At 47.0% G+C, this 17,829-nt stretch overlaps 2 protein-coding genes and 1 long non-coding RNA gene across 4 annotated transcripts; 1 reads left to right on the plus strand and 2 right to left on the minus strand.

The window, feature by feature from the left end:
* Window positions 1–1,297: 1,297 nt before the first annotated feature.
* On the minus strand, window positions 1,298–3,222 carry LOC129604924 (uncharacterized). The gene is made up of 3 exons (XR_008696272.1): window positions 2,371–3,222; window positions 2,124–2,228; window positions 1,298–1,863 (listed from the first exon to the last, which is right to left on the minus strand). It is a non-coding gene; the product is annotated as an uncharacterized LOC129604924 (long non-coding RNA).
* Window positions 3,223–4,501: 1,279 nt separating this feature from the next.
* Window positions 4,502–10,040, plus strand: ddx56 (DEAD (Asp-Glu-Ala-Asp) box helicase 56). 2 transcript variants are annotated; one of them, XM_029169216.3, is made up of 14 exons: window positions 4,502–4,658; window positions 5,143–5,304; window positions 5,380–5,534; window positions 5,634–5,804; window positions 5,993–6,083; window positions 6,172–6,413; window positions 6,546–6,683; window positions 7,334–7,447; window positions 7,539–7,633; window positions 7,931–8,004; window positions 8,350–8,439; window positions 8,587–8,692; window positions 8,765–8,868; window positions 9,389–10,040. In XM_029169216.3, the coding sequence occupies exons 1-14, from the start codon at window positions 4,602–4,604 to the stop codon at window positions 9,455–9,457; spliced, it is 1,668 nt and encodes a 555-aa protein (XP_029025049.1). In that variant the 5' UTR covers window positions 4,502–4,601; the 3' UTR covers window positions 9,458–10,040. The 2 variants fall into 2 exon arrangements, with proteins under 2 accessions (XP_029025049.1, XP_029025050.1); XM_029169217.3 differs by having other exon boundaries at window positions 9,392–10,040.
* aebp1a (AE binding protein 1a) lies at window positions 9,775–17,560 on the minus strand. Its single transcript, XM_029169176.3, has 20 exons — window positions 17,002–17,560; window positions 15,336–15,596; window positions 15,179–15,229; window positions 14,558–14,620; window positions 14,424–14,483; window positions 14,272–14,331; window positions 13,947–14,024; window positions 13,675–13,784; window positions 13,465–13,604; window positions 13,305–13,389; window positions 13,083–13,227; window positions 12,688–12,767; window positions 12,487–12,610; window positions 12,039–12,235; window positions 11,691–11,864; window positions 11,488–11,613; window positions 11,169–11,415; window positions 10,922–11,061; window positions 10,737–10,836; window positions 9,775–10,661 (listed from the first exon to the last, which is right to left on the minus strand). The coding sequence occupies exons 1-20, from the start codon at window positions 17,243–17,245 to the stop codon at window positions 10,105–10,107; spliced, it is 3,042 nt and encodes a 1,013-aa protein (XP_029025009.1). The 5' UTR covers window positions 17,246–17,560; the 3' UTR covers window positions 9,775–10,104.
* Between the last annotated feature and the right edge of the window lie 269 nt (window positions 17,561–17,829).

The following is a 17,829-nucleotide window of genomic DNA, read 5'->3' on the forward strand; positions in this document are numbered from 1 at the left end:
TTCATGGAAATAAAAAAATGCTGAGCTGAGGCAGAATCAGCACTGGCTTTAGATTCATATTATTCATATTAACGACATCAGAGATTTATTACTTAATTCCATGCCAGCATTCAGTGTTTAAGACTAAAACTATGACAAATAATTTGTAATTAGAAATTAGACAGAGTTTCTTTTAGTTAATGTACGCGTCTGAACGAAATTTGTGCCAGTGGAATCCCATCACATCCCTCAAGGTGCTGATTACTTATATTCATTGTACAGTATCATGTGTGTGAGATGCAAGTAATGCAGCTACAGTGAAATAAATAGTTCACAAGTGAGAGAAGCAGAGATTTCATTGAACATACTGCATGTGGAGGCGCAGGAAACAAATGAACAGCTACATGTACAGGAAAAATATTTAATGCGCCTGAAGATGATGGGAAAAATATTAATTTATTATAAAAAATAAACAGAGGCCGATGTAACTGGAGAAACATCAAAAACTAAAATCTGCCTACGGGCAGGAGAGGGCGTTGTCTAGTTCTGCGCTGGTAGATGCTGCTTGAATTCAGGGCAGAAAAGTTTCAGCTCCTGCAGCAGCTGCCGAACCACGCGGAGCTGAAAGCGATCCTCGCCGCTGGGAGCCGCTCTCGGAGGACCGGGCCCCAGGAGGGGCTTCTTTTAAGTGGGAAAAGGTCCAGCGTTTGCTGCGACTACTTTACAGCCGGGGGCTCAAACCGAATGGAAGATTAAGGCTGGTGGGGCTTTCGCGGCTCCTCTTGGCCTCTGGAGTTTCACGTTTGGGCGACCGTCGGTTCTGAGGGACTGAACGTCATTAACGGCCTGGTTTCCCATGTTTCTGTGGTGCTGCCACCACACCCTTCAGTATGAGTGTGTCACGAACTGAACAACCAAACCCAGACCCTGAATAAGTCCCAGGGTCTCACCAGAGATTGTTTACTTGATTTACTTTGTTAATGGTAGAACTGCAAACTTCAAAAGCCATGAGTCTTGTTTGAAGATCTTCAAAAGCATAAAAAATAACCAATCTCATTACACATTTTAAATTTAAGCTTTCTTCTCCCTGTTTTCAACCTGCAGGTGCATTTACCTGATTCTAAAGCTGATATTATTGTCTTTTACCTCCCAGTGAAAGAAAGTATGAAGTAAGAAGACACCTACAATGCACAAAATCCAGTAAGTGAGCTTGATGCAGGCTTTTCGATATTAAACCATCCAGATTGTGTTTTTGTTCAGTCTGGGGAACATTGAGCCACGAGACACAGTGAATATGCTTCAAAATCACTGTGAGACTCATCTAAAGCCCAGAATTTCCTGCTTGTTCCTGTTTCACCGTCTGTCTGAAGTGTTTTCCACAGAGCCCTGAGATTAGATTCTCAGCTTTGTGTGACTTTCATCCCCCAAAAAGCAGAACAGTGACGCAGCATATGGACTTTATTTCATACAGATGCTCTTTAAATCTCCAGTGTTTTGGGGGCGACAGATTTTACAATAATAAAAACTAAAACATGATTAATCCTACTATAATAATGTGAGTGCAAACCTAGACCCAGATCTGGTTCACATTCGAAGTTTCAGATTAGTTTTGAAAGTAGAGAAGCTTCGGTTCAAACCAAACCAGAGGAAACATTTGCCTGAGCAGCGTTCGAGGAGATGCTGCTCACTTCATGCATTAACTCTGTTCGCTTTGCACCTGCAAATCTGAAACGTTTGGTTTTCTGGCATGAAATTAAATGCATGACTGTCGGAATCAGCGCTGCACTGCTCGCATCCCTCTCCGTACGGCGCCGTTTAGCTCATCGGAGGAGAGCAGCCTGTTGCAGGGGCTGCGGCAGAGACATCCATCTTCATCCGGGCCGACTGGGGTGGATGGAGACAGAGCAGCAGGAAGGAAGCCATGAAGCAAAAACCATTAACCGTGTGCAGAGCAAGAAGAAAATTAGCTTTGACTGTGGAAACAAGGAACAACAGCAAAATTGATGACCCGCATTTAAACGTCCTCTGTGATCGTTAAAACTGCAGCTGTGTTGATTTGAAGCCAACCTCACTACTCAACAGAAATGCTAAACTCAGACACACATTCATTACCATACAATCCAAAGCCAAATCATCTGGACCACCTGTTTGACGTGAGTCCAGTTCCTTTGTCTTTGCTCTGCTTCTGGTTCTCCTGACCCAGATGATGTGGATCCCCGGCCTCCTCTTCATCCTTAGCGCTGGTTTCCCTGAGAATGGTTCCAAATGTTAGATCACCGTAGTAAACAATGAGATTCAGCAGTCAGTCTTATGAAGCTGACGCAAGCACATCGATGGTGCAGGTAAACAAGCAGCATCTCCAGGGAGTTGGTGAGTAATGCGTTAGATTACCTCGGCTACAAGTACTTCAGCAGTAGATGCACGTGAGGAAGCGTCTGTCTTCAGATGACCTCAGATGACAGAGCAGCGCCCCCTGCTGGGACATGCTGGTCATGTTGATATCAGCTCATGGTGCCGTCGTCTGGGCCAAGCTTGCCTCTCTTATCATATGCTCAGACTGAGCTCAGACACTCAGAATAAAAGACACAGCATTAAACTTTACATGATTATACCATAGGTATCATTCGTTCACGTGTGTAAACCACAACCTCAGTGACGGTGCAGTAAAAGGCTGCTGATCCCTGTCAGCAAAGACTGGGAGTGAAACCACGTGGAGACTGTGCTCAACCGCGTCGTGTGACTTCACTATTTTAAAACCCCGTGGAGGCGTCAGCTGTCGTCACCGCCTGCAGACTCGACCCAGGCAGTGGCAGACGCACAAAGCTGTCAACACATCCCATTAACGCTTCCTTATCAGACCTGAGCGATGTGTCTGAAGCTGCACCACCCGACTCCGCATCCCCACAAATGAGCAGTGGATGTTCAACCCTCCTCTCACAATAAACGATCTGAGTCTGGTCCGGCAGCTCGCAAAGACTCACACACAGGCCCCGAAGTTGAAATGCACGTGAAGAAATGGAATGTGATCTGGGCTTTCTCTTGTATAAACCCAGGGCAACCGCCTGCGAAGGCCGCTTGTCATGTATTTCTCCATGATAAATGGCTGTAGCTCGGTCTGGCGGCAGCTTCAACCGGGTGTAACATCTCAAGCACCTCAGGCCCGTTGCCACGCACGCTTTCTCTCCCAGTGTCACACTGACACTGACTTGAAATAAACCACAGAGGAAGCGGTGGGCTCTGAAGGTGGAGGCTCCGTGAGGCTTGTGTGGAATGCAGGCGGGCGTCTCATCTTCAAGGCGACCGCGTTTGGCGCTGGTGCTGGTAAATCACACATGGGAAAGGAGGCGCTCATCATGTGCCAGACGTAGTGGAGCTGTGGCTGCTGATTGAAAACTAGTGTTTTCAAAGTGGAAGCAAGTGTTCGCTAAAGTACAAACAAGTCTTTAATGTGAAACCCAGCGTCAGGACCTCAGGCAGGTTTTAAAGGCAGGTGTTCTGTCACATTGTTCCACTATTTATGGTAAGATGTCATTTTATAATGCTTTTAATCATTCTTGTAATGACCATGTAAAGCCAGTAACGTATTGTGTGTTACTACCATTATACTTTTGTATCCTACGCTTGAGACGCTGCAGCTTTTCTCTTTGTGCCTGGTGATGAGGAGCTGGAACTTCCTGCATCATCACCATCACGCGTGAGAAACTGGTTTCCATAGCAACCGTACGGGGAATGATGCTCAATAACCCGTGTCGCTCACACCTTCTCTCCCCGTTCCCTCCTGCTCCGTGAGCACAAGCGCACGTCTTCGTGGCTCTGCCTGGATTGTTTACGCTCATCAAACCAGAAATGGGCACTGCATTTATTCTCATTAGCATCCATTAAGATTCGCTTATGAAAGCAGGGGGGTATGGGGGGAGCAAAAGTAGAAAAAAGTAGAGCTTTGTAATATTGGATTGAGAAAGGCTCACATCACTACAGAGCTAGAGACACAATAATCAACCCATTAACACTTTAAGCCTCCAGATTGAACAGATTGAATTTCTGGCGTCCAGCTGAGGTCTTGTCGACCTTCATCCTCTTTGCTCCTTCATGTACAAACTTATCTTTGTGTAAGTTCCTTCCCCAAGGTGTGAATGATCCTTTGGGTCTGCCTCCATGTTTTCATGTCTAGAGATCGCTGACTTTCATCCTGTTTTTAAAAAGTTTAAGTTTTGAACCTGTGTGGTTGATTCTTAACCTGACAAACACCAAATGTAACAGATCATAATAATGACATAGTCTTCATAATTCGTAAGTGATGCTGGGATTCATCTAGGTTATATTTACAGTAGATCTGTGGGCATGTACTGTACAGTAGATGGTGTGTTCGTGATACTGGGACATGTAGACAACAGGATTTTGTTGAAGTTAATCCTTAAGTTAAGGAAAAGACAGTTGTTTTTAGTTTTGATTTTTATTCTTATTTTTTTATTTGACGAATAAAGATCAATTTTTAAACGTTTTTTAAAGAAATTTAAAAATCGCGGTACAGATTGGATGAGGACGTAGGGTGCATCTCGAGCCTGGGTGGTGGACCGTGAAGGCATCATGACGTAAAATCTCCGCGACACACGTGTTCCAGAATGGCTTCGGAAAGGCTGCACTTTCACGAGCTCGGCTTAGACGACCGAGTTTTAAAGGTAACAAACTGTTCGGCACGACCAGTAACTCTGAAAATCCGCGTTTAACCAACGACTGAAGTCGAAACCAAGCAAAGAAATGACAGAAACCCCTTTTAACGCTCGACTAACGGCTTTGCGCTATGCTAACATGTTAGCATGTTCGTGTTTTTCAACTAAAACAAACATGTAGCTTAGCTTTTAGTTGTCATAACGCAGCATATACTAGTAAGGCAAAACAGGCGTGTGTTCACAGATGCCAGATTGATTCAAGGATCCAACCGAACAAGTTTGTCACATACTTAGAAATGAGGTTTTCCTCGCAAGTGTGCTCGCACAGTTCTTGTAGGACGCACCGTCCTGGAGTCATGGAGCATATGTTTAAGATTTGGGTCGTAATATAACAACTAAGAGGACAGTTGTCATCTCTGTGCAGCACAATCAGTTCATGTTTCATCCAGCTACGTAAATGTGATCGAGTTGATTGTGCTTTCTTATGACCCAGGCGATTGCAGATCTGGGATGGTCGCAGCCCACTCTGATCCAGGAGAAGGCCATCCCTTTGGCCCTGGAGGGGAAAGACCTTCTGGCTCGGGCCCGGACTGGGTCTGGAAAGACGGCTGCTTATGCCGTACCTGTCATACAGCGGCTCCTGGCCTCCAAACAGGTGCGTATGAAAAGAAAGTCGGTTTAACAAAACATCCCACTCATCCTCCTCACCACTTGATGCTGTTCCTTTCAGAGCGTTCGTGAGCAGGACGTGAGAGCTCTGATCCTGGTTCCAACCAAGGAGCTGGGTCAGCAGGTTCAGACCATGATCAGACAGTTAACAGCGTACTGCTCGCGAGACGTCCGAGTAGCCGACATCTCTGGCAAAGCTGATCTGTCCACACAGAGGTCAGCCTGACATATGGAATCTATATATATGTGGTTAAGTTTGGAAGTCAGGGTCTTGGTTAGATTCATTTATTATAAATACTGTTTGTTTTTGAACAGGCCCATCTTAATGGAGAAGCCTGACGTGGTTGTAGGGACACCGTCACGTGTGCTGGCCCACCTCAATGCTCAGAACCTGGTCCTGCATTCATCTCTTGAGATGCTGGTGGTGGACGAAGCCGACCTGGTCTTCTCCTTTGGGTTTGAGGCAGACCTGAAAAGCCTGTTGTGGTGAGGAAGCATGTGCAACAGAGGCCTGTAAAAAGCCCATGATCAGCTGTGTTGCTTAGCTTTTGGGTAATAATTTTGGTGTAAAGTGATACTTCTGCAGTATCTTTGTCAGCACAGCCTCAAAATACAATGTGAATATGGTGGAAAAGTTTTATTACATTAACCTATTTGCATGTGGTGTTTTACAGCCATTTGCCCAAGATCTACCAGTCCTTCTTGATGTCTGCTACTCTCACAGAGGACGTTCAGGCCTTAAAGGAGCTGCTGCTGCACAACCCTGTAATGTCACAATCAAGTGTCTGTTAGAAAGTTAGTGGTCATACTGAAAGCTGCAGCAAAGTTGCTAATAATGTTTGTGTTGTCTCAGGTGATCCTGAAGCTACAGGGATCGCTGCTGCCCGACAGCAGCCAGCTGCAGCAGTACAGCATAATGTGTGAGGAGGAGGTCAAGTTCCTGCTCATCTACACGCTGCTGAAGCTGCAACTGGTTCGGGGAAAGACACTGGTCTTTGTGGGGACAGTGGACAGATGCTACAGGCTCAAACTATTCCTTGAACAGTTTGCTATTCCTGCCTGCGTGCTCAATTCAGAGCTGCCAGTCCAGTCCAGGTGAGACGTTTTTTTTTTTACGGAACTGTTTATTTTTTGCAGATTCTGCCTCTACAGCAAAAACATTTAACTAAGCAGAGAGAGTGAATTGTTGTTCAGCATAATTATATCATAAGTCATTCTCTTCCCTAGATGTCACATCATCACCCAGTTCAACCAGGGGTTCTACGACTACATTATTGCCACAGACGAGCATAGCTTGGCTCATCCCACTGCTAATTCTGAGATAACTGCAGGCAAAGGAAAGAAGAAAGCCACAGGGAAAGGAAAGTGAGTCCAGAAGCATCTTTTTAACAAAAACAGAATTCTTACCAATTTAATGCGCTGGACATCCACACCTCATTGTATGCTCTGTGAAAATTCTGGGGTCATTTTTGCAAGTGTTTTACTCAACAGTAGCAACTAAACATAGCTGTGCCATGTAATATAACTCCAAGTTACTTTGCTTTGGTTTGGTTTGGTCATGTGGATAAAGAACAAAAACATTTGTTCATTTCATTTAAAAGATTTGTTGCTTCTTGAGCACCTGCAGTCATTCTGAAATAGTCTGTCTTCTTTGGTTCATTACGGCTCTGTATCTGGAATCTAAATCTAATTTGATTAGAAATAGGGCACTACATTAGCTGTATAATGTTACTCCACACAGACTCATCTGTGACACTTCGCTTCCTCTCCACTAATTTAGGCCATCATTAGGGATTTAGTTGAAGGTTGGATGCTTAGAGTTAAACATCTGGCACTGACATTTATTTGCCTGCCCAGCAGCAGTTTGTAGTCATGTTAAACCAGGCATGTCGGGTCTGTGGCCCACAGTGCCATCTTGTGCATGGTGGTGTTCTAAAGTTGTTAGCTGAGTCATAGTATGGGCCAGAGGAAGTTCTTTAATCTAGACTGCTAGTTTCTAAATGATGTGTTCATAGGACTAAGGACAAGGAGTATGGAGTCTCCAGAGGCGTGGACTTTCACAACGTAGCCAATGTCATCAACTTTGATTTCCCCACAACCGTTGAGTCCTATATCCATCGAGTTGGACGGTAAGATGCGTGTTTAGATGCATATTTGTTGTTACTTCATGTTTAGAGTTTGAATGTGGTTATGTGATCTCTGTTGGTTTTGGCTGTTCAGAACGGCGCGAGCAGACAACCCTGGCACCGCTCTGTCGTTCATCTCTCGCACTGAGCTGAGTTTGCTGTCAGAGGTGGAGGAGGCTCTTACAATAGGTAACAATTACTCTTAGCCACATTTATTAGATGAGTGAAACTTGATGTTTTATTTAAAAATCCTCTCTGAGCGCAGACAAGATCTTCAGTTGTAAATGTGCAGGCTAAGCCTGGAAACTGCTTTAAAACTGTAGTTGTTCAGATCAAACAAAGGGAACAAATGTGTGTGATTGTCTTAAGCAGGGCTGTGGATCATTACCATTAGTAGGTAAACACAGGACTGGTCAGTCTGCTGGTCTTTCTGATGTTTTAAAGTGATACTCATAAGGCTGTGCTTGTTTTTTTTGTTTTTTTAAGATAACACAGATTGTGCTCTAAAACCTTACCAGTTTAAGATGGAGGAGATTGAAGGCTTCAGGTACAGGTGCAGGGTAAGCATCATCATATACAGTTAAGGCTCAAATTATTAAACAAATCCATTAAGGATGAATAAGACTGTAACTAAAAATGTTTTCTAGTGGGTTTGCGTCTAAAGTAAAAAATTAAGATATTTTAAGATATTTTATTAATGCATGAAAGTGAAAAAGCAAATGCAACTTGACCATAGGGATTATCCCTTTGATAATGAATGCAGCTGCCTCTAAACAAACTGTTAAGTTTGTTTCTAGCCAGGCTGTCTCATATGTCTTTTAGTTTACTTTCTATGAAAAATAGTTCCAGATGATCCAAATTAGTTTTTGGTTTGTGGATGATCCTTTTTTTTTGTTTGATTGTAGGATGCCATGCGCTCCGTGACAAAGCAGGCAGTGAGAGAGGCCAGACTGAGGGAGATCAAACAGGAGCTGCTCAATTCAGAGAAGCTCAAGGTCAGTTAATCTTGAGTATTAGATGGGATTGCTTTATGGTCATTTTACTGTCTGAAATTTAATTTTGAAAGAATCAGTGCATCAACAGTGTCAAGTGGCTTTTTACTGGATTTCTAGAGTTCATAGGATGTTTCTGTTGTCAATCAGACATATTTTGAGGATAACCCTCGAGATCTGCAGCTGCTCAGACACGACAAAGACCTCCACCCTGCTGTGGTCAAACCCCACCTGAAGAACGTACCAGAGTACCTCAGTAAGACACACACACACACACTGTTACAAAGGTTTCCCTACAAACAACTAATGCGTCACTGACATGTTCCAGTTCCTGAGACCCTGAGGGGTGTGGTGAATCCACTTGCAAACAGAAGGAGGAAGAAGAGAAAGGTGACAACAAAACCTGAAGCAGTTGTGAAGAACAGTTTCAAGGTAAGATTTGCCTAGAGATGAGATGAAGTGTAGAAATTACCAGTTTCTTACCAGGACCCAAAGTAGTTTGTGGCTGCAGTCACTTAGTCGGTTACTGAAGGTAACTCCTTTCAGCTTTATCTGGTCAGGAGTCCCCACAGCGAATAATTCGCATTCTAGATTTGGCAAGTTTTTATGCCGGAAGCCCTTCCTGATGCGACCGCTCATTGAGGGGATTGAACCCGCAACCTGGGTGACAGGAGCGCCATGGCCGGGGCCAGTTGGTTACTCAAGAATCATGTAAATTTTTAGTTTGTTTGTAAAATGCTCATGAATACGTTAGAGCAGCAGAGGCTGTCAAGTTTGCATGAATTCCCAGACCCTTATGTAAAAGACCTGCCCTGGCTCTTCCTAAAACACAGGCTTTTAAATTTCCCCATTGAACTTTCCAAAAGTGTTTAGAATTAGAAAAAAGTGTCACTAGTCATTCTGGAATGTGTTAATGCGATAATGTTCTGCAACAACCGCCTCTCGCTCGTAGAAGAAGTCCCACGGGAAGAACCCACTGAAGAGTTTTCGATACACAGGCGGGAGGAACAAAAAGAGCTAAGCTGACCACTAACGGATGCAGTTGTGGAAGTGGATCAATCCTGGATGTTAAACAGCACAGACATTTACCAGGACCATAGCTAAGGAAGAAGTTTGAACTGGGACTGTGGATTCCTTACTTTGTTTAGGTGGTTGTGAGGGATACAGAATCATTATTGCCTGTGTTCTGGATTCATTAAATATCTTCCTCACTTTGCAAGTTTTTGTATGTTAGTTCTGATGATAATGACACTGCTGCCATGCTAATATTTAGCAGCTAACATCCAAAGTGAGATATCGGGTTTGAAATTCTGTCTGCACAGACTAAACAATGTAGAGTACAGTTATTTAGAAACTTTATTTCAGTCAGATGCATTTAGCAGTAAAGTAAATGAGTAACACAACTTCAAAGCCTTGAAAGTAACAAAGATGTATATTTATTCTCATGGAGACGTAACTAAATGTATTCTTTTATTTTTGTCTTATTGGATTGGTGCCAAACAGTCTCTGCTCAGCAGAGCCTTTATTTTCCAGATCATTTCCTCATAATGAGTTTTCTAAAACAAACGTCGCTTCTGCATATTAAATTCCTCTGAAATATTCAAGCTGTGAAGTAATGATTTGCTTGTGTCTCCATCGAACACAAAGGTGGGCTCATACTAGAGGTGGTCAGTCGATGCTGTACTCAAAATGATAGTCCTGTGTGGGCATGGAGTCAAAGATGACGCTATCAAACGGGTTCTCTGTGGACCAGCCGTCCACCGGGAACCAGGAGTCGTACCAGGGGGTCGTACTCTCGGGTTTAGGTGGTGGTGTAGTTGTTGTTGTCGTCGTTGTGGTGGTGGTGGTTGCTGTTGTTGTGGTGGAGCTTTGACGTCTTTTTTGGGCTTGCTTCCTGCGATTAAGCAAAATCTGTCTTATCCGCTTTCCCCTCGCAGAGTTGGAGCGAGGGTCCGTCCCTGCGGCGGTGCTGCTCGCCACCGCGCTGGCCGCAGTCGCCTTCACCACCTTCGGTTTGGTGACGAGCCGAATGGGCCTCTCGCCGTGATAAGCCATGATTTCTTTAATGCGGTTCCAGTTGGATTTGGCTAAAGTGAAGCTGCAGGAAGTGGCTCCGGGGTCGTAGCCGACTACGCAGGTTCTGCTCTGAGGCGTGTAGCCGTCGGCTTTGGCCGTCACCTTGTACTCGCCGGGATTCAGCAGCCTCCAGTAGTCACCGTTTGCAGCTAAAACGCAGCAGCCACTAGTTCAGATCAGGATGACTTTATAATGTAGAACCGGAACCACAGAGACAAACTCACCAGTTCGGACGTCGTGTCGTATTCCCTCCACTGATATGGTGGCGTTGACGAGTAGATTTCCCTCCACGTCTTTCACGACGCCCTTTATCCCTCGGTGGACCTGCACCGGAAATGATGACGCACCGTAAAAACCCACAGCAGGTGGGCGGCCGTTCTCAGGGTAGAAACATCGGTCCCGTTCTCACCTGTTCGATGAAGGCCAGCAGAGCCTCGCGATTGTTCTCCCACTCCAGCGAAAGCTCGCTTTCGTGGGGAAACTTGTCGCAGCCCAAGAAGATGGAGAGCTCAAAGCAGTTGGTGTGCAAGTAGCTGAAGTCGTTCATACCTGTGAGTGAAGCACACTGAGCTGATTTAAAGAGGCAATTCTCAGCCGCATGGTCAGCATCTGACCACGAGGGTGATGCCTGTGAATTGGCCTGAGGCCGCACTTACTGCCCACCACTGGCTTCCAGCTGGCTCTGTTGGCGATGCCCTGTCCCCCAGTGACATCATCTCCGTGACAGGAGCCTCGCTGGGTCTCCGTCATGGTCAGATGGCTGTGGGCGTAGGACATGGCCAACCAGCGAAACATGGTTTCATCTGGCGTCTCCCTCAGGGCCCCTTCGTTCTGCCGCTGAATACGGGCCCACGTCTCCTCGCTCATGTCAGAATTGGACCTCCAGCGCCGGCTGTCGGTTAACTGCGTCACAGTCGAGCAGGACTATTACACCGCTGAAGCTGTTTAGTGATGGCGGCTGGAAAGCGGCCTTACTGAAATGGGCGGGCGCTGCATGTCGAAGGGGTAAACGACCAGTTTCTCTCCTCCTTGCAAATTAGCTCCCAACACAAATGGGTTGCGCTCCATCCAGGAGATGATGGCTTTGGTCTCCACAGCAAGCTGCGCAAGCGAGAGAAATGTTAAGCTGAGGGGAACCTGCTACAATGACACCCGATGATGTCAGAACAGGAACTCACGGAGCCGTTGAGGGCGTTGTCTGGGAGCGGGATGTGATGGTTGGGGACTATACGAGGCACCCAGCCTCGGTCCTCGGCTCCCCACAGGACGCTGTTGAGGTCTGGGAAGTTTTGGAAAATGTCATAACCTTCTTCCGTCCAGTGGCCCAGTGCCCAGTTTCCCATCTCTGATCCCTGCAGCACACGAAGGACCACTTCAGGTGTCACAGGACACTACAGCGTTACATATCACTTTGCATTTTTTGGCTGTGTCAACCCGCAGTACATTTGAATACTGAGGGCAAATACTACAGCGTGCTTCCGAAACTCTACCACCATGACCACGCGACAGCTCCAGGGTCATCGTACCATCTCGTAGGCCAGCTCGTAGGCGTCTGGGTTGAGCGAGGGCACCAGGTGGATCCTCACGCCGTCCACCAGGCGCCGCACTCGGGGGTTGTCGTCGTTGTACTCCTTACAGAGAAACTGCATCAGCAGCAGGACGAGCTCTCGGCCCAGCGCCTCGTTACCGTGGAGACCAGCCGTGTAGCGGAACTCTGGCTCACCTGGCGCCGATGGAGAAAAGGTAACAACAGCTTTATTATCATTGGGACAAAACCTTTTAATCATAAGCTTTCAGAATGGAGGAGAATCGGGTCAAGTTTGCTTAAAACAACAGTTTCATTAAAAGGCAGAACACATGCTAACGTTTCCGTCTGGCTCTTATTCACCACTACCATTAACTTTGAGGCACTGCCCGTGCAGTGGGTTTTACAGTAGGTGTAGAACATGTGCGTGTTCATTTGTAATCCTGTACCACTCTCATGTTCCCCCGGGTTGTCGGAGATCTCCATGGCGTACATCTTCAGGCCTTTGGAGCTTTTACCGATGTTGTAAATCCTGGTGATGTTGGGACACTCATCGTTTATCACCTTCATCATCTGGGGAAATGAGGAGGAGGAGGAGCTAGTAAATGTGTGACACTGGCAGAGCGCCGCTCCTGGTTTACATTTCCTACCTGTCTCATCTCTTTGTAGTTGTGGTGCCTGAAGTCCAGGTCGTCCGATGGGTTGACCTCATTCTCGCTGCGGTAGGCGCCTGAAAGCAGCAAAGCGCCTCATGTCAGACTACATTTGTGCTTTATAGCTGGCTAGCTTTATTCATGAGAAATGGTGAAAACACTTGGCAGTTTTACGAGAGACACTTGTGTAATACACTGAGGTTATGAGGGTCAGGTTGTGAAAGAGACTGCATGTCATCAGACTTGCATAAAACCAAGTCCAGGACTGGAAAAAGCTGTTTTAGTTCCAGGGGGAGTGAGAGCGTTCCGAAGCCCAGACCCAGGACCAGATGTGTGGTCCTGCTGAGAACCGACTGGGCCAGTGGTGCTGTGTGATGCACTGCGGTACTGACTGGGCAGCTGGCAGGCCAGGACCTCGGCCCGCAGACACAGGCTGCCGTTCCAGCTCTGCGGCAGGATCCGGATGTAGCGCGCCACCACGGGCCCGGAAAACTGGTTCATCACCGGCGTGTCCTTATCCACGTTACCGTAGAAGAGCTGCGAAAGAGGATCCGAGGAAGACGCGTAAGCGCGCTGCCTTTCTACCCGGAGCCGCGTGACGTGGTGTAGCTCACCCACTCAGCGTAGCCGTCGTGGAGGACAGTCCAGTCGCGGCTGTCGTTACTGAAGGCCACAAAGTAGGAGGAAACGAAGTCCTCACTAGGAAGGAACAGAATCACTGTAGTTTTACTGATGGGTGCTCGTTTGCATGTTTGGAGCATTTGCAGGACTCACTGTTTGTCCGAGTTCCTTCCCTGAGTGATGACGCCACTAAACTCCACCTCTTTGCGGGCATCTACCTCGAACCAGTGGTTCTTGTCCTCGGGCTCCGCGCACCACGCTCCTCCGTAGAGGTCTTCGTCGTTGTCCGAGCCCTGCGGACGACCGACGCCTTGGCTTTAGCCGTTGCGGACGCGCCGGACGAACGCGGGGCCGAGCCGTTACCTGCATGTTGAGGCGCCCCCTCTGGGCCGTGAAGCCGTGGTGGGACTGGGACGAAGCCAGCAGCTGGTCGTCGTCCACCCGGTGAGACTCCAAACCCAGGGGAGGACATACTGCGAGAAGAGCGTGGCAAAAGTCATAAAGCTGTCCAAGCACGGTCTCTTTAGAATGAGGACGCATGCTGCAAAACACAACAGCGTCACATTTGCAACAGGCCTCGTGATGACGATGCTTTTTTTAGCCACATTGAGATATCAAACGCTGAAGAGTCCTACTTTTGGGTTCAGCGGGGATTGAAATCTGCTTCAGCCTCTCTTCTTCCTCCTCCTCCCACTTCTTCCTCAGTCGCTCCGCTTTGAGACCATGATGAGGAAACAATACGTGTCAGATCGTGTCTTTCTTTTTTTTCCAACCAAGCAGCAGCACACAAAATATTTCCATATGTGCTCGAACAGTGAGCCATCGCCTCCCCGCGTGTTTTCTGTTTTAAATGTGGGTCAGTGCATTGTGTGTGTGTGTGTGTGTGTGTGTGGGAGACACAATGTTGGTAGGCTTATCACTGTATCCTGTTCATCTCGACCTCTCCGAACATTCAAATACCTTTTTCTGCTTTCTCCTTCCGAGCTCGCTCCTCCTCCTCCTCTTGTTTCCTTGCAGCCACTGTGGATGAAGGATCAGACCGTCACTAGGGATCGAACGCTGCCTTGTAATTAAAGCTCAGGAGGAGGACTGCATCCTACTGCTGGACTTACCTTCACCGTAATCGTATTCTTCATACAGGGGGTCCACATACGGCACCGGGGTGGTTTCCTCTAGAACAGGAGCAAACCCGCGATTAGCGCCTCTTTACTGCAGGCAGTAAATGGACATGGCCGCGTGTTGATACCTGGTATGTACATGATGACCTCGGTTGTGGTGGTTTGCTTCTTGTCCAGATGTCGATTTGGCACTTTAACAAAATTACAGCACGTTTGTTTATGAGTAGAGCCCACTTACATTGACAGTAATGTGTTTCTTGGCACGTGGCTTCTCTGTATCAGGTCTATCACAGCCTGAGCTCCATAAAACCTTCTGTTGATGAACCATACGTCTGGCGTCCCAGCAGCCGGGATCGAGCTGGAGATGTTGCATTATAAAACTATCACTGTGTACAAGAAGCCAAGTCTATGAAATAACTGGCAAATGCAGGTGTTTCCAGATTTACTGCATGTTGTGAATTTGAAATCCAGATGAAACATTCCCTGACGTCTGTCGTTGGCCCCCAACTAAAAGTCAGTTTGGGAAATAAAACATGTTAATATCCTTTCACAGGCTTTGAGAGACCAGAACATTTTCACTGGCACCAGCCACAAGCAGAGCAGCTGATTATTTAGGTTTTGTACAAATCAAATGTTAAAAAAAAAAAACAGACTAGTCGACAACACGAGACACACAAGGCTTTTACTTTGGCGAGTTTCTCATTTTATGAGCAGCAACAGGAGGCGCTTGACTGAGCGGCCAGTCTTACCCCAGTCTGGCTCAACGGGTTCTGTGCTGCTGGGAGTCGGAGGTGGAATCACTGGAAGGAGCAGAGATGGAATGTTATCAGGTTGCACACATGTAATGTGCCAACAATTGAATCGACGGTGAATGTGGTGATGCTGAAGCTGCTTTCCTGTACGTACATTTGTCCCGGCCCAGCTCGATCAGCAGCCTCTCCTCCTCCTCCTCCTCCAGGAAGGGACGCCCAACGTCCGGCTGCGTGGTGGTCGGGGTCTTTGTCGCCGCCTTCGGCTTCTTGGTGGGTTTGGGCGCCTTCGGCTTCTTGGTGGGTTTGGGCGGTTTGGGTTTCTTGGTGGGTTTGGGGGGTTTGGGCTTTTTGGTGGGTTTAGGAGCTTTCTGCTTCTTGGCTTTGGCTTCCTTCTCTGCCGCCTTCTTTGCTCTGGCTTCACAGGGATGAAAACAGGTTTGTTTGACACAGCTCAATAATAGAAGCAATAGAACAAGTTAAAAATGAAGATCCGACTGGTGGATGGTAAGCCGCTTTGTGTGGCTATTGAGGAATGAATAAAACTTAGTGGCATCAGCCTGTCTGATTGTTAATACTTGTTTCTAGCACCTTTTGTCTTTGATTTGAAGCAGACAGGCTGAAAAACAGACCCTCAGATCTAGAAGTTGTTTCCACACATGTGGAGGAGTTGAGTTAAAGCCTCTCGACTGCCTGATGGGAAATAAAAAGTGGGTGGTTTTCTGTTGAATGTATGGATTATTACAGAGAAGAGCTCTGCAAAGATTTTCAGGACTCCAGTGTTTTTAATGCTCCTCACAACCACAACCACAGTTTTCTCTTTCACGATTCCTGATGTTTCCACTGGTCCTTAAACACACCGTCCCTCACCCTGGGTGCACAGAGAGACCACTACTACACAGTAATGTTACACAACAGAGAGAGAGAGTGAAGGAACCTCAAACCTCTTCCTGTTTACTTTGCTCGGGAACCAAATGGATTCACTATATGCTTTTCATTTACTGGCCTCATTCTTTGATTTGAAGCACTTTGAGCTGCATGATTCCGTCCAAAGGCCCCAAGACAGACGCACAGCTTTGACTTCATTTGACAAATGAAGCTGGATAAGATCACTGCATGTAACAGGGCCTTGGTCATGAGCACTGAAGACGAGTAGATGACTTCTGTTTACATTCTCTGCTTCTTGGGTTTTCTTTAAGTTTTATGTAACTAGCCCTGCTGGGCCTCTATTATTTTTTGCTTTAGTCAGCGGAAAGTTAACGCACGCAATTCTTCCGCGCGTCTCGTAACTCCCGTCTGGGAGTCATAGTGGAAAGTCATAGTGGAAATGTTTCTGCTGCTGCCTGCTTTTGTGCCTCGCAGACCTAATTGAGGCACAGACGCCACGCCACACTCATGATGGGAGCTCGGACCATTGTGCTGTAACATAACGAGCTACTGAGCGTTTCGCTGGCAGCGAAAGCAGGTCATGAAAGCAGCAGGAGCAGTGCAGCCACACAGCCAAGAAAATGCCAGAGCACCAAACGAAGAACTCCGGGTTTTGCTCCCGTCGCCTATGAATCATAGAGGTATTCAAACAAAACCTCCCCAGCTGTTTAATCCATAACAAAGCACTCTAATGGGTTTAACAAAGGTTTTGAGGTAAGGAGAAAGGCTGTGGACCAGATAACAGGGTTTGAGCCAAATCCAAGACTGATTGGGTCTGTGCATCTTCAGAGTCTTGGCTCAGACGCCAGGAACGAGGCCCACGTTTTATTTAAAGGAACACCTTCATGACCGGATATTGTAAAATCTCAAAAGCAGATCTGGTAATATATTCTTACCTGCCTCTATTTCCTCGGGGGTTTTCTTCTTCTTTGGTTTGGCCTTCTCCTCCTCCAACCCTGCAGCAGGCTCACTGTCGCTGCCTGCCTCATCCCTCGCTCTCCTGTGTTTTTGAAGTCCTAGAGCTTCTCTCTTCTGAACCCGGCTCCCGGAAAGCGGGTTCTGTATTGTGGCTTCGTGGGTCCAGACAAGTGCACAGCACAGGGTCAGAGCGACCCAGAGCGCCAGCACTTCAGCTCTCATCGCTCCCCTGACACTCGATGCTCACGTACTCCAAGAACAGGCTTTAATATCGCACCAGCTGTGACAAAAACGCTAACATCCGACCTGCAGATGCACAGACTCACCAGACTGAAGACGAATCAGAGGCCATGAAATATCATGCAGACAAAAAGAAAGAGCTTGTAGAGATCTGGACTGCTTCCTCTTCCTTCACTAGAGTCTGTGCAGAAGGCTGCTTTAAAGCCGCCTTCTGGCCGTGCTGCGTGTGCTTAGAGTGGATTTTAAGCAGAACCACACACCTCCCTGCCCAGTCCTGCTTCCTCCTCCTCCTCCTCCTCCTCTGCTCCGGCCTGAGTCACATCTCCTTCCTGGCCCTTCACCCCTTTCCCCTCACCCATCCCTCTGCAGAGGGGAGGAGCGTCTGCCACATTCCTCCCAGGAAGGGAGGAAAGATAGGAAGAAACATTTTCAAATAAATGATTCAAAGCAAAGACTGGACAGAAAACAACTCAGATGTATTTTGAATCTGGATGTCTTGAGGCAGCAGAACCAAGTTTAACGTGTTTTGGCAAAAGAAAGTGCCTCCTTTACTCTACAGACGTAGA

This window comes from Betta splendens, chromosome 12 (assembly GCF_900634795.4).
Source record: "Betta splendens chromosome 12, fBetSpl5.4, whole genome shotgun sequence".
Taxonomy (NCBI): domain Eukaryota; kingdom Metazoa; phylum Chordata; class Actinopteri; order Anabantiformes; family Osphronemidae; genus Betta; species Betta splendens.

Coding starts and splice junctions, on each gene's coding strand:
- ddx56 (XM_029169216.3), top strand. CDS start 4,602: ATGGCTTCGGAAAGGCTGCACTTTCACGAGCTCGGCTTAGACGACCGA. Junction 4,659..5,142: donor TAGACGACCGAGTTTTAAAG/GTAACAAACTGT, acceptor CTTATGACCCAG/GCGATTGCAGATCTGGGATG. Junction 8,869..9,388: donor TTGTGAAGAACAGTTTCAAG/GTAAGATTTGCC, acceptor TCTCGCTCGTAG/AAGAAGTCCCACGGGAAGAA.
- aebp1a (XM_029169176.3), bottom strand. CDS start 17,245: ATGAGAGCTGAAGTGCTGGCGCTCTGGGTCGCTCTGACCCTGTGCTGT. Junction 14,025..14,271: donor GAAGGAGAAAGCAGAAAAAG/GTATTTGAATGT, acceptor ATGGTCTCAAAG/CGGAGCGACTGAGGAAGAAG. Junction 12,611..12,687: donor ACTACAAAGAGATGAGACAG/GTAGGAAATGTA, acceptor TCATTTCCCCAG/ATGATGAAGGTGATAAACGA.